The sequence below is a fragment of the Malania oleifera genome, chromosome 4 (assembly GCF_029873635.1).
Source record: "Malania oleifera isolate guangnan ecotype guangnan chromosome 4, ASM2987363v1, whole genome shotgun sequence".
Lineage (NCBI taxonomy): Eukaryota > Viridiplantae > Streptophyta > Magnoliopsida > Santalales > Ximeniaceae > Malania > Malania oleifera.
Genome location: NC_080420.1, coordinates 24,686,250 through 24,696,457, shown reverse-complemented (window position 1 = coordinate 24,696,457; position 10,208 = coordinate 24,686,250). Strand labels below are relative to the sequence as shown.

Sequence of the window (10,208 nt, the reverse complement as noted above, 5' to 3'; positions counted from 1 at the left end):
ACACGGAAATGCTTCTTACACAAATAGATATGTACCACTACGCACAATATAATCAATGCACACCAATAATGTAGGAACTATAAGCCTAGTGCAAATATGTGTGTAATAAGCCTCAAGCTAATGTCACTAAGCAATCAAGTGAAAGAGTGTATTATCAATCAATCTTTGAAATAGTATATCACAACATTTCAATCACAGACAGGGTTTCAAAGGTATCTAAATAGTTTAATTAAAATATCTCTAAAATGATTTTCTCAAAATTCTAGCACAAGAGATATTTGAAAATAAGCATGTGAAAATAATTTTTGCTCAAACAAAAAACACAAGCTTAATGAGTCATGTAATGATAATGCAAAGACTCACTAGCCACTAGATTTTCCCACACATTGATTTATCAAATAAAATCAAGGGATAAAACTTATGCTCAACTCTTAATCTGAAAATCAAATACAATGAATATAATGAGAGTATCCTAGCAATATAGAACAATGAATAACCACACAAATAACTCTCACAAAGATTGGTTTATCAAAGGAATATTTTAATAAGAGAATATAAGAAATTTGGCTTCAAAATATGTAGTATGGGCAAAAGGGAGTATAAAAAGTTTGAGAGGATTTTTTGTTAATCCTATTTGCTAATCACCACTTAATTAGGACAAATGAGAGGCTATATATAGATATCCTCAACAATATTACTGCTGGGGATATAGGAGGAGTTTTGGAAAATGTTTAATGAGGTTTAATAAAATTAACAGCGTTTTAACCTCGATAAAATCCGAGCAACCCGAGAGGGTTTGTCGACCATTTTTATGGTTCAGTCGACCGAGGTGCTCAATTCAGTCGACTAGGGCATATTTGAACTGAGGAGATGGTCGACCAATCTTGAAGTGATTTCCAAAACTCTATGGTTCGGTCGACCGTTTTGGGTTCGATTGATTGAACTTTGGTATTCGGTCGACTAGGCAATTTGTGTACTGAGAGTTCGGTCGACTAGAGCGTTGTAGCTCATTTTAGGTTTGGTCGACTGAAGGGTCAAACTACTGACCCTAGGGAGGTTCGGTCAACCGAATCATTCTGCATGTAAAAGTTCAGTCGATCGAACATGCCAATTTGTGCATTTCGTTCCTATACTCTTTATAAGGTTGTCCCTAATTGCATAATAAATAATTCTATTACAGACCTGAATATGAAAATATAACAAATATGCCAGAGTCTTCATTCTTCTTCAAGTTGTCACATGTCATCAATATGATTTTACTAGTATTATCCCGCACACAAACTTGATAGACATTAAATACAGAAATATTTGTCATAATCAAAACCGGGTATGACCCATAAAGTCAACACTCTTTCTCTCTGTCTCTATCTCTCTCTCTCTCTCTCTCTCTCTCTCTCTCTCTCTCTCTCTCTCTCTCACACACACACACACACACACACACATCAATTTATTTTTTTCCATTGTTGAATATAGAATCTTAAGGAAAATTAAATCCTCTGACTCTATTAAAATAAGTCAACCACTGTGATGCTCCTATCAGTCTTCCCCATGCAACAAATTCACACCAAATTAATAGTGTAGTATGTGGGCCCCTAGCTAACCAAATGAAGGCCCTAGTTGATTACATGGTGTGAATTTTATTAGGCGATGAGGATTGACAGAACTATCTTCATAGAGAACCCACTTGAGTATTTTAAACAAATAGGGAGATCGCAAGGCTCCTTTAAGTATATATCTGCTAAATAGGAGTTGCAACTCAACAATTTTTCTCTTAGATTTCAAATCTTATATGAAAAGACAACTTGTTACATGTCTTTTGTATAACTGCCATAACATATTATTAAAATCATTCCCAAAAAGAAAAAAAAATTAATTTACACTAGCCTTTTTAACAAATTTACAAACATTACATTATAAGTCCAAAGTTTTTTTTTTAGACCTTGTATTTTTTTTGAATTACAAGCATCAAGTTTCTACGAGGATTTCCCTCGGACCCAAAAAAAGGCTCTCATGTGTGTGTGTGTATATATGTGTGTGTGTGTGTGTGTGTCACGTGTGATTGTGGAAGGCTAGAGTACCGCGAAAAGAAACAGGAAAAACTTAGAAACGTTAAAAAGCACGAAGAAATGCATGTTCGAGCGGTTGCCCAACCGCTCTCTCTCTCTCTCTCTCTCTCTCTCTCTCTCTCTCTCTCTCTCTCTCTCTCTCTTTCTCTGTCTACGTTTGCATCAATTTCAAATCATATTTTGAAGCACTCACTATCTTCGGCACCGCCGCTGCCACGGTTTTACCCTTCGATGCCGCCTCCGGTTCCTTCCGATTTTGTTCTGTCGACGTCGGCGATGAGTGTTCCAGGAGTACCCATCAATACGGCAAACGATGATAATGAGTTTATGATGAATAAAGGTGCTCATCACCCTCCTACGCCTTGGTCCACCGGTCTCTGTGACTGCTGTGACGATGTTAGTAGTTGTAAGTGCAATTTCTCCCTTCTCATATTTTTGAAATGGGTAAATTTTTTTATTGTGGTCGCGTTTCAGAAATTTAAGAAAATACATTTTTAAGATTACATTCCTCAATACAATATAATATACAATATATAATATATATACACGTAAAAAAACATTTACAAGCATATTCGTCTTGAATATTCTTGAGAATTCAATTTCAATATAATATTTTCGGTACCATCTGCACTGCAGGTTGCTTGACATGCTGGTGTCCATGTGTGACATTTGGAAGAATTGCAGAAATCGTTGATAGAGGAGCAACTTGTAAGCACGTAATCAATAAGAAAAAATAATTAATAAATTTTCAGTTAATTATGTGCTGAATTACTTTCGCTTAATTAATTTCTTTCCATTAAATGCATATCAGCAATTGATAAAAATATATATGGGGAAGTGACACGAAGTATTCATGTATATGCAGCATGCGGAGTGAGCGGAGGTCTATACGCATTAATAATGGGAGTGACGGGTTGCTGCTGCTGCTGCTGCATGTATTCTTGTTTCTACAGATCAAAGCTAAGGGGACAGTACTTCTTGGAGGAGACGCCTTGCACAGACTGCTGCCTCCACTGTTGCTGCCTCCATTGCGCCCTCTGTCAAGAATACCGATATCTAGCTTCCCGTGGTTTTGACTTGTCCATTGGTGACTGATCTTTCTCTTTTTTAACTATAAAAGTTGTGTTTGAAAGTATAAATTTTGAGTTTTCTATTTAAAATTGTGTAGCTCCAATGAACTTACTATAATTTTATATTTATCCTTTGTCATGATCTACACAATTCATTTTCAAGGTTCGAACATATGGTTTCATATCCTAGTAAGGTGTAGTTCATTTTCATCCCAATCCCCTCCCTTTCTTTCTCAAAATTAGAATAAAAAACTTTCAATAGGAAAGTGTTGTACTTGGATCATTTGGATGTAACTTAATTTTTTGGCATTAGACTTGAATTTTTATGAAATTAGATAAAATGTAATATTAAAATGTATTGATTTTTTAAAAATTCACACAAATTCAAATCTAAAGTTTAAAATTCATACTCTTAAACACTATCTTAGAAAATTTCTCCATGAATATAGTTTATAACTAACATGCATGCATGTGTGCGTGCAGGATGGCATGGGAATGTGGAAAGACAAAAACGCAGAACAACATTTGCACCAATAGTGCAAGGAGGCATGGAGCGGTAGGGTTGAAAGCTAGGGTTGTAATTTGTGTTGTTTATGATGGATTTTACTTGTACTAGCTAGCGAGGGAAGCGCATTAATTTGTTGTGCTTGTATGTTGTATCATACCATATATATATAAAGTTGTATGTAACTATCTTTTCTTTATCATAATTAACTTTTTAAGAGTGAGAATATATAATAAGAAATGGCAATGATTTATTTTGATCATTCACACATGCATATTTGACCAAATAAGTTGAAGAAATCATAATTTTTTTTTTTTTTTGAAAATAAAAGCAAAAATTGATTCTTGTAGTAAAAAGTTAATGAGTTGGCTCTATCTTATCTGAATGGAACTTAGGTAGTTTGACGCCTCAACTGAAGTGCGATTAAGCATAATATAGGAAATCAGAAATATGACGAGATATGAGCCAATTAAATTTAAGAGAGTTGTCACTAATCTCTTTCATATCCATGTGTCGTTAAATCACCTAATTACTATTAATTGCGCACTTTGTCTCTGAATAAAGTGCCCAAAATGTTGATATAGTCTTCATCATCACTACCAAAGCTAGGTTCAAGAGTACACTATGCGCCCCCCACGGGTATGGCGCGGTGGAAAGACATCAGCACGTAAGGATTATCGAGGGTTCAATTCCAGGTAGATATACTCACGGAACTAACTGTACCTGTGGATGGTAAGAATTTATTCTGTGAACCAACGGGGACCGTGGATGGTGAAAGTTTTCTATAAACCAGCAGGGACCGTAGATGGTAATAGAGATGTGTCCCGGGGGTCGGGTTAGTCGAACGTCCAACTGATGCATGGAAGCCGTGTCTGCATTCCCGATTATACCTAATCAGTGAGACCTAGGGGAAGGATGTTGATCTATAAGTTTGGTGCTGCACTAGGGGGTCCGAAGGGCTTGTTGGTAACTGGAGTTCCTATGTAATAAAAAAAAAAAGTGTACACTATGCGAGTGAATGATGTTAGTGCCCTTTCCACTTATTTTATGGATAAAACCTAATTAAATATAGATTATCTCAAGTGAAATAAAACTAATTAATATCGTTCAAGTTCTTGCAATTGCCAACTTTTTAATTAATTACCTCCATGCCCATCTAGATTTTATTTTAGGAGAACAGAGTTCATTTGACCTCAAGGGATCTTGAAACCACACAGTCACCCCACTTCCAAACTCTATTTGTGTATTATTAAAATGAAAGCAAGAAAAAATATTGTGTGAGATTGCTCCAAGGTGGGTGTTTCGCTAGAGCCAGCACTGAATTTGATCTAGGCATACCCTATACACCATACAGATCAAGGTAGTGTGAAGTATAATTCCTCTCCTCCACTATCACTTTTCTAGCACTTTGTGGCCTTTGGGACCTATTCTACCCATTTTTGGTGGTTTAGGGTGGTCCAAAATGATTGTGGGAGCTCCAGCTCTAATTGCATGAAAATTGAGAAATTCTCTATTGATTTAGGGGTTTTCCTTCTTTCTCTTTGTTATCCTTCCAGTCAATTCTTTCCTAATTTCAATATGTTTCCTATTTTTTGAAGATCCAACAACACTCCTTAAATTTTTTTGAATATGACGCCCTAACCCTGATTTTTTCGAAAACTATAGAAAGCCACTTAAGACTTAATTTTACCAAAAAAATAATAATAATAATAATAATTATCGATCAATGGTTAAGTCTAACAAGTTAGGTCTAACAAGAAATCCTAATCATTGAGACGTCTGCTCGTGAAATCCTTATCATCATGAATTCATCGGTGGATATCAAACATCAAAACCTTAGAATAAAGTAATTTCTCAAAATTAATCACTGCAAGAGGTCATAGTTTTAGAAAATCATTGTTTCTTAACTAGTATAGAGGCTACCATGGTTGTAAGGTTCGTTGAATGATCTCATTCATGAAGAGGATTACCTAAAATAAAGCCAATAAAAATTAGTAGATGAAAGAATATATAGATGCAGCCATGCTAAAAAAAACTGGTAATGTATTCATTAGATTGGAAAAACTAACAATAGGAAGGGGCACATTTTTCCTCCATTTCAAAATGGGAAGAGATATAGAAGAATGTGAAAAGCTACTAAAGGACATCAAGAATTTCAGTTGAGGAGACAAAAGTATACCATACATGAGAATGGTATATATCAAAGGTAAGAAACAAAACATTGTCCGGAGATTAGTAGGGGAAAGAAAATCCTACCTACAAGCAACTAAGACAATGAAATTTTACACCAGCGGAGAATGTAAAATGAATTTCCAAAATATAGGAATCTTTTAGAACTAGACAAGGAGGGCACAAATCTAAGAAAAAAAAATCCTCACTCATTGTCTAATCAAAAGATATGATGGTAGGTCTATTCAACCATTTGATTAGAACAGTGGTGTAAGGAACGAAATACAAATCAAGTACTACTCCTTTGACTATATATTATTAGTATTCACATTAGAAAAAGAGGTCATCAAGGTTCTGTTATCAAGTTAAAGACAATTCAAAAACCATTACCTTCACCTTTGCAGATGGAATCCTTAGATGCTTGTCATAATCAAGGAATAGAAAAGGGAATTCAAATGTTGTTTGCTTTCAATCTGGAAACAAACCATATATTGACTAGGATGTAATCGACGCAGAAGGACTAGCTAGAGGCACACTAATTCTTTGGGAGCCTTACTTCAATGTCCAAAAGGGCATAACTAAGGCAACTTCTCCCTTACTCAACATTTTCATTATACTACTACTGGGTGGGAATGGCAACATATGATAGTGTATGGTGTGCAAGGGGTGAAAGAGAAAGAAAAGTTGTGTCAAGAGCTCATATTGAAGCTAGAGGAACTTTGGGACTGCCCCGGTGCTTATATGGTGACTTAGTACTAGCACTAAAGCTAGTAATGTTTATTACTTAGTTATACTACCAAGTGAAGGGTGCACATTTTTGCACTTTTATCAAACCATTTTTACAATTTGTATGTAAATATTTTTTTAAATCATAATTAACTTATTGAAAATGAGAATATATAATTATAAATTCTAGTGTGGTTGAATTACTTGCTCAAACTTACATATTAGTTAACAAAATAAGTTCAAAAAGCCAACCAAAAAATTGATGAGTCTACCCTTATTTGTCTTAATGTGCGAACTTGGCGATCTAGCACCTCAATTGAAGTGGAGATTGGGCAAAATAGAAAATTAGGAATATAGTGAGATATAGGTTAATTACGTTCAAAAGAGTTGCCAATAACTTCTTATTTATTCATGGGTTGTTGGATCATGAAGTTACTATCAATTAATAAGTTAAACCTAAGATGTCAAAAGAGTTGGTATTGCTCCTCACACTGAAAGTGGAAGTGTAATCCCAAGAGGGGAGATGAATTGGATTTTAAAATTTTATTTTAATTCTTTGCAAGAATTCTTAACCCCTTAATGATTAAACAATTACATAGCAAAGTTTTATTTACTTATTCAATCCACAAACCAATACTTAACATAAGTAAACCAAAACTCAAACAATCCACCAACAACTTTGAAGTAAACAACCAAAGATACCAACTCAAGATATAATGTGCAACTCTATGGCAATTCTCGGATTTTACTAGAATTCAAAGTATTTGTTTGTTTGCAGCCCTACGTATATGAATTTGATTCAATCCTTGTATTAATGGATTTGATTCAAACCCTTTAGATAATGAAATTGCTTTCTCAATATGATGCACAATTTAAACTTCAACACTCTTTCCAAAAGTTTAGACTTTAAATAAATTTTTAGTTAAAGAGTCTTTGGGTGTTAACCAATCAACGTACTCCCTTATGGTTTCTGCAAATTATTGATCAACCAACGTACTCCCTTTCGGTTTCTGCAATCCCAAAAACAAATTAAACTTTAATTTATTTAATTTCCAAATTACGTAGTATTTATAATCAAGAAATTAAATCATCCACAGAGTTCATAAGGATGCTAAAAAATAAAGAGAGTAAGGGACAGAGAAGGAGACCAAGGTTTTAACGAGGTTCGGCTTATCCCTAACCTACATTCTCATCTTAGGCAAACCACCTAAGGATTCCACTATATCTGTTCCTTCTCGGGTGGAACAAAACCATTACAAGCAATACCCCACACTTAAACACTCCTTCACTAGGTTAGAGCAACGCCTCTCCAAACGATACCCCACGCTTAGGCAATGATCCAACAACATGGAATCGTCTAAGGAACTATAAGAAAAAAGAAGTAATTTCTGCGTACAAGAATACTCTCTCAAAGAGCTGATTAGTACAAATTCAAACACTATGCACTTCAATATTCAAATATTAATATGAAATACAATTGAAACTCAAGTTAGAATTCACCAATTCCTTCTCTAGATGAATATCAGCAGTAGGAATTGAGAGTAGGATGGATCAGCAACTCATAATTTCAACAATTCAAATTTTGCAATTGAGTGACCAAGAAGGAGCAACAAGATAGCTTTCAGCAAAAATAGATTTTTCAATTCTTTTGTTCTTGGTATATTTTGATTTGCAAAAACATATATTTTTAGGTTTCTAAAAGTGTTTTCGTGATGCCCAAGTTTACTTGGAGTATCATCCAAGTTTTCATTAATTTTGGGGCTCAAGAAAGCTTTATTTGAAATTTAAAACATTTAAAAAAATTTACCATTAACAGTGTTCATACGACTGAACTTTCGAGTTCAGTCTTCTGATGTTCCTTAATGCTTTAAAAAAATAATTCTCGACGCAGGGTCAGACTACTGAACTTCAGGTTTAGTCTTCTGAAGTCTCAGTTCAGATGACTGAACTAAAGGTTCAGTCTTCTGAGGGTGTTTTGCCTGTTCTGTGTTTCAATAGATAAATCTTCAAATGACTGAACTAAATCTTTAGTCTTATGAGGAAATGCTTCAAACTTCTGAAGTAAAACTTCAGGCTTCTGAAGGTGCGTCTTCAGTCTTCTGAGTGTACACCTCAGTCGACTGGGCAGACTAAAATCCAGTTTTCCACTTTAGTTTTCAAAAGTTCTTTGCTCTCTTCCTTTGAGTATTTATAAAATTTTTTCCGAGGTTTTGAAATAAGGTCTCTAAGTCCATAATTAACCCTAGAAGTGCTTCAAAAATATTCAAGAGATATTTAAATGCGAAGTACTTACATAAAGGTTTCTTATGACACTTTTTACATTCTAAACTCTTAAGTCTTCATGCTTTTCTTTCTTTGAGCTCCATCTTGTCTTCAAGTTTTAAAATACTTTAAGCTTTTTGCAAGTCCTCATTGACATCCATTCTCTCACGATCTTCAAACTTTAAAATATCATCTTAGAATCCATGCCTTTAACTCTTTAAGCTTCATTTGATCATCTTTCTTTGAAATATAAGCTTTGAATCAACCTTATGAGCATTTGACTTTGTGTTCACACACTTGAATCTTGAAATATCATCACTTAACAAAATATGCTAAGTTCCTCTTGATTGTTATCATCAAAACAAGATTTTAAGTCTTGTAAGGCTAACAATCTTCCCTTTTTTTATAATGACAAACAAGGAGTAAAAATTTGAGCGAGCCTTAAAAAGACTCTCTTTTATAATAAGCACCATCTTAACAATATTTGTAATATCAAGGTCAATTTCAACATTAATTTCAATATTATGCTCATATATCAAAATTATGTCATTCAATATCAATATCATTCAAAATCAATATCGTGCTCAATTTTTGCCCAAAACTTCTCCTCCTTTTAACATCAATCAAAAAGAGTAAGATATAAAAAAAAAATAGATAAATACAAAGGCTATGAGCAACCATAAACAAAAGTATAGATCTAATGAAGGTTCATAGTAGCTCAAAATTCATCATGCATATTAATTTATCTTTGCTTACAACAATCTCTCCTTCTTTGATATTAATTCATGATACCAATTGTTTATTTCATGATACCAATTGAAAATTTAAAAAAATAATGCAAGCAATAAGTCATAACACTCCCCCTGAATTTAATACATTCAGATCTTCATTTGTGAAATAAACTATATATTCATGAAAATACCAAGTGTGCTTTTTAAATTTATCATCCCATGCTTCAAATATTGATTTATATCATGTATGTGCTCATGGATACTAATACCAATATCATGTCATTATCATAACATGCTCATAGATATAATTATGTTGTCATGTTCAAATACCAATTGATATATTCATAGATACCAATATAGATACCAATGCTAATGTCACATTATACACTGCTCATGGATACCAATATGCTGTCATTCTCAAGTATCACTTTACATTCTTACGGATACCAACGTATTTCATAGATACCAATACAAATATCATATCATGCCAAGATCCATGCTTCTTAATCATGCTCAATAATTTCATGCTCAAATTTTCAATGTATAGTGAGTGATAAATCATCAATGTAAGTAAAGCCAATATCATATATGATATGATAGGACAATTTCCCATAAAACCTAAATCTAATAGTGGGTTATTTTCAACAGATAAGTCATATAAAGCAAGCAACAACCCAAT

At 33.9% G+C, this 10,208-nt stretch overlaps 1 protein-coding gene across 1 annotated transcript; it reads left to right on the top strand.

The window, feature by feature from the left end:
* Nucleotides 1–2,297: 2,297 nt before the first annotated feature.
* On the top strand, nucleotides 2,298–3,696 carry LOC131153729 (protein PLANT CADMIUM RESISTANCE 11-like). The gene is made up of 4 exons (XM_058106175.1): nucleotides 2,298–2,472; nucleotides 2,703–2,774; nucleotides 2,932–3,153; nucleotides 3,620–3,696. The coding sequence occupies exons 1-4, from the start codon at nucleotides 2,298–2,300 to the stop codon at nucleotides 3,694–3,696; spliced, it is 546 nt and encodes a 181-aa protein (XP_057962158.1).
* The last annotated feature ends 6,512 nt before the right edge of the window (nucleotides 3,697–10,208 follow it).